Genomic DNA, 5,312 nt, shown 5'->3' with positions numbered 1-5,312 from the left:
GGCTGCGGTGTTCTCGGGGGTTTTATCAAACGCGCTTCTTCCGAGGCCCGTGACCCCCAGCGGGGCTTTGCCTGTCCCGCCTGCGTGCGGGTCTTAGAGTCTGACCTCCTGCCGGCTCAATCAGTGGAGCGTGATGTTTGTTTTCTGTGTCTGTCCCGGTGCGCCCCGGGGCTAGCCCGGTAAGTCCGTCTGCGATAACGCTTTTTTTTCCGTGCCCCGAAGGGTGTGCCCGGCTCGTAGCGTATCTGTGCTCCTGTGCCGTCCGTGTCGCTGCGGCGTTATCGGTGTCGCCCTTGGGGACTTTGGAAACAGCGAGGGGCGCGTACTCCAGCGGAGAGCTGACAGCGAATGCACGGGCACACCATCAAGTCACACCGTGCCCACCTTCCCGCGCTCCTCTTCAGTGAGGTGTTTTTCAGGGTCGATGCTTAATGTCTAACTGAATCCTGTGAGGTATTTCACTTTTCAGACTGTGAAAAATGCCACACGGTAGCAGCAGTACGTTCCTGGCGCGATTTCCCAAAGCGGTAGGCAGCCACAGCTCCTGCTGTTGGCCTGGAGTTGTGCACCTTCACGGTTTACGATAACCTGACCCCTTTTCTGCTGCTCATGAATGTAATGCTTTAAAATAGGAATGTAAAATATAATACTTCACAAAAATAAAATTAAATGTTTAGGGAGTTACCATTTCAAGAGAAGGGATGTGTTCAAGAGGGCGGGTAACAAAGCAGCTGCTTGTGCAGGTGGGTTTTGCGGGAGCAGGGAGGGCTCCGGCGACCTGTTCTGTGTGTGAGGAGCCGAGAGAGCGTAAGAAGGAGCAAAGGTGAGGTGAGGAATGGAGCTGAGGATCACAGGAGCAGACCCCAAAGGCAGGTTGTCAAGAGAAAGGCAGGCAGAAAGCAGTCTCGGGCAAAGGAGGGCAAATACTCCAGTTGCTATCAATGGGTAGAGGTAGCGTCTTGCTCTATCTCTGGTGTGGGTTAAAACGTCGAAGTATGAAAAAAAGCAAGGGGAGTGGATGTACAGATGTTGCTATTTTCGAACAACATACATGTACATTTAACTTGCAGTGGACGGTTTTCTTGCGTCCTTATTTCCCTTTTCTTAATTCTGAGGCAGCTGCTGGCTTCCGCCTCACCTTGAATTGCTGCGCTCCCAGAAGGAGCTGGAGCTGCCTTTCCCCAGCCAGCCGCGCTCCCGCCGGGATCAGTGCTGGCAGCAGCCACTGGGGAGAAGGAGCAAATGGGATGGTCTCAGTTGAACTGGTGCATGCAAAAGCGTTGGGAAACAGTTATTAGCCAAACACAGAGATAGCTGTTGGTTTAAACTCAGAGTGAAACAGTAATGCAGGATACGAAAACAGTCATACAAGCAAGATGTAGAAGCGATCCTTTCCACCGGACACAAATCCATAGGATTTTTTTTTTTTTCCTCTAGGAACTTCATGCTCATTTGAACGGCTGCATCAGTTCTGCCACTATGAAGAAACTTATGGCCCAGAAGCCGAACCTTCAGATCCAGAATGGAATGACTGTGATTGACAAAGGAAAGAAAAGGACCTTAGATGAGTGAGTATACGTGTGTGTGAGCGATGGACACTTACCCAGTGTCTTCTAATCGAGTTCAAAGCAGACACATGTATGGCCTTATACACTGACGGCAGAAAATGCATATTGGAGTTTTAGTTACAGTACAATCTGTTAGATTTTTTTTCTACTTGTATCTATACAATAACTTCTTAGGTGTTTGCAAACTAAATGGAAATCTCACGCTGATTAATTCCCTTTTTAAAGAACTGAAAATTTTCCCCTGTAGCATATGCTCTTCAGAGCAAATTGACTCATATAGTTTCCTTTTTTGGAAACTTAATGTTTTACTTTGTCTTTCAAAAAGCTTTGTGGTGGTAATGATTACTGTTGCCAATGTGGCGTTAGCATCTAAAATCAGAAATCACCATTCCAATGGTCTGTGCATTTTAAGCTACAAGCTGCTTAATTGAGCGTAGTGAGTACATGTTTCCAAAGCGCAGATCTTTCTTTTTCTTTTTTTTGAATACTCATTTTACTGATCAACATTTGTCCAATTAATTGTTTAACTTTTTGTTTTAGGTGTTTTCAGATGTTTCAGATCATTTATCAGATTACCACTAGGACTGAAGATATTTTACTGGTAAGTTAATTGAAAGTTTGCTTCAAACAAGCAAGCAATACACACAGTCAGAATTAGTTGGATTAAGAGCTTTGGGTTCCAAGTAACAATATCAGCAATGGTCCCTTCAATTGGAGAGCAGAATTGTTACTGTAAAACACATGAATTTAGAAACACGGGATTTTATATAACCTTTACCTTCGCATTAACTTGTTGTGAAAGCAATGACCTTCCAGTATGGTGGTTGTTAGGACCACTCAGCTGCTTGGACTGATAGCGTCTTAAAAATGTGATGTCTGCTCATTGTTACCAAAGCTCTGATTTTCCTTGGTCTCCTGTTTCCTCTTTGGTTCAGTACGTAGCAAAACTACAGAACTCGAGTTGCCCTTTGTTGGCCTCGGGTTACAGAGCTGCCACGGAGGACTGTTGATCGAAACAGGGAGCAGAAGGTGGTGTAGTATCCTCTTCTCTGCTCCAGGAAAGGGGCTTTCAGGCAGCCTGTTGCGCTTGCAGCGGGGTGCAGTAGCTGTGAGAGGGGCGGAGACTGCACCAATTGAGGAGTATTCCTGTTCAGATGGGGAAATTGTCATTTGTCCTAAAGCTCCTTAGTCTCACGGAGGGAACTGGAGCTGCCCTCTGTGGGGCAGTATTTCCACAGATGGAGAGCGCTATAGGCATAGGGCCTGAAAATTTTGCAAGTGTTTCACACCAAAAGATACCTGGGTCTTCTAGTTGTAAAGGAAAATACAACCAATTACAAGCATTACTTTCATGATGTTGAATACACTGTTTCTTAATCAGATAACTAAAGATGTTATTAAAGAATTTGCTGATGATGGTGTCAAGTATCTGGAATTGAGGAGCACTCCTAGAGAAGAGAAGTCCACAGGTACAGTTTGTTCTGGTTTTTAATTTGTAAATCTGGTGTGCTATAAAACTTAGTTAAGATTATGTTAATAACAAGTAAAGTCAAATTTAGTTGGTTTGATAAAAATAAACTTTATATTTAAAAGCAAAGGCTTAACAATGTAAAAACGTGACACTTTCCTATTAGATTATTGAGGACAAAAATGGGTTCATTATAACTCCACTACCCAAGAACGTGAGTTATTTGCTTTAGTCTGACATCTGAGTCTGCTAATATTTTGAATAGCTGGTAGATAATATTTTTGTTACTTTGCTTTGTAATTTTCTTTTAGATGCTGTTTAATAGAAACACGTAAGAGAAGTCCTCTTGTTACTCGGTGGTTCACACTAAGTTCTCTTCTTTCAGATGCTTAGGAGGAGGCTTAATTCAAATGTATGCTTCAAAGTAGAGCTATATTTATGAACTGAATTAGAACTATATAGGTTAGAAGACTATGGACTAGAATCAAAGGTGCAAAATGAAACTTATGAAGCTAGAGAGCTGGGTCTGCAACATAATAAAATTAATTCAAAGATGTTTATTCCAAATATGTACGTGTGTTTGTAGGTATGACCAAAAGGATGTATGTTGAAACTGTACTTGAGGGTATAAAGCAGTGTAAAGAAGAAGGCTTGGATATAGATGTAAGGTAAATACAGCACATGGAGTACCCCCATTTCAAGGTTTTGTGTAGTCTGATGCTCGGTCGTGGTTTGCAGAGAGATTTACAAACCATCAGCATAGGATGTTTAAATGACATGGAATGGAAACAGGTAATTCATATGGAAACCTGAATTTTTATCTTCCTTTTTACTGATAGACAATGGAACTGGGTGAAGCTTTTCAGCTCTAAGGCTGTCCCTTCTCTGCAACGCTTTCAAGGAAAAGTAGTGTTTTTGATGAAATCGCATTAAAGACTTCTTTTTCACAGCCTAGATTCATTGCAAAGATTTTGCTTGATTAGCTGTACAAGCAGCCTGCTGTAAAGGAGAGGTGGTCCGAACCAGCAGAGAAGTTTCGGGGGCTGTCAGTGGTCGCCTGCAGGCAGCCTGCTCACCTCTCTTCTGTACTCTCAGTAGCAACCCTTGTTAGATGTATTTGTGGAAGCTGAAGAATTCTCATTCTTCATGTGTGCTCTGAGAGGGACTGCTCTCCTGACAGTGCGGGCAGCCAGTGAGCAGTGGATTGTTCCCTGCCCCCCCGCTCACTGCAGCCGTTGCGTTTCACAGGTTAACGTATTTATCTCGTTTGTGTCCCTCTGCACTTTGGCATCTTCATTCCTTGAACAGTTTCCTATCCAAATACTCTTTATACTCAGCCATGAAGGATGTGAAGTGCCATTTTTGTTGGTGTCAGATTTGTTAGTCTCCTGATATTCCAGCTGTATTTAACTTAATATGTACGCTTCTATCCTAGATTGTTAATAGCCATAAATAGAAGAGGTGGCCCGGCAGTTGCGAAGCAGACTGTTAAACTTGCCGAGGAGTTCCTTATGTCCACTGATGGGATTGTAGTAGGACTTGACCTCAGTGGTGACCCCACCGTAAGTTTTGGGTTTATTTTGGTCTGTTCTTGAAGATAGGCAGATATTATACATATTAATATATAATGTTGTGTAACAGCAAGTGGTTCTAATCATACTTTGTTCTTATAAGTTTTTGTCCTGTTTGTTGCTAGTTTGAATGGATTGCTCGTAGTCTCGGTGCCAGGTTAATCTCTGCTGCTGTAGGAGAACAGATACTCCAACAAAGAATCGATAGATTAGTGTCTGACACGGAAGAAAGAGCCAGTGAAAAGTAGTGTTTATCTGTTACAAAACAGCCCCAGTTAGGTTGACAGGGTTGAGGCAAGTTAAATAATATTGTGAGTTGACACTAGTTTAGATTCTGTTTAGATGCACTGAGTGCTTATTGCGTATTAAGAAAGCAAAACTGTTTGAGGGCAGCTGTCAAGCTGCAGTGAAACGGTGCTGGGTGATGGCTGTAGAAAGGATATCAAAGTCAAGACAATTGGCTTCTCAGTGTTGGACATCTCTGAACTGCTGACGTTTGCCCACAGAGCAGAACATTAGGTGACTTGCTGCATTCGAAACAGAAGTAATGGGAAAAGAAAAATAATTCACTGTAACTGTATTTGAATTAAGTGTTTTGATATTGCTAGACTTCTCAGTTATTGTAATAGGAAGAGTTTTGTAGAACAAGCTGTAGAACGGTGATGTGTTTCTGTCTTCAAGGCAGGACATGGTCAGGATTTCTTG

General features: G+C 42.9%; 1 protein-coding gene across 1 annotated transcript in view; it reads left to right on the top strand.

Moving 5' to 3' along the window:
* Positions 1-5,312, top strand: part of ADAL (adenosine deaminase-like) — a 9,171-nt gene that overhangs the window by 474 nt on the left and 3,385 nt on the right. Inside the window, 7 exon segments of the mRNA XM_009885782.1 lie at positions 223-403; positions 1,438-1,568; positions 2,109-2,169; positions 2,950-3,037; positions 3,623-3,704; positions 4,472-4,598; positions 5,289-5,312. The exon segment at positions 5,289-5,312 is cut by the window's right edge and continues 18 nt beyond it. Coding sequence (XP_009884084.1) covers positions 223-403; positions 1,438-1,568; positions 2,109-2,169; positions 2,950-3,037; positions 3,623-3,704; positions 4,472-4,598; positions 5,289-5,312 — 694 coding nt within the window.

The sequence above is a fragment of the Charadrius vociferus genome, unplaced genomic scaffold (genome assembly GCF_000708025.1).
Source record: "Charadrius vociferus isolate BGI_N301 unplaced genomic scaffold, ASM70802v2 scaffold325, whole genome shotgun sequence".
Lineage (NCBI taxonomy): Eukaryota > Metazoa > Chordata > Aves > Charadriiformes > Charadriidae > Charadrius > Charadrius vociferus.
Note: the sequence above shows the minus strand (reverse complement) of the source record. Positions and strands in the feature narration are given on the sequence as shown.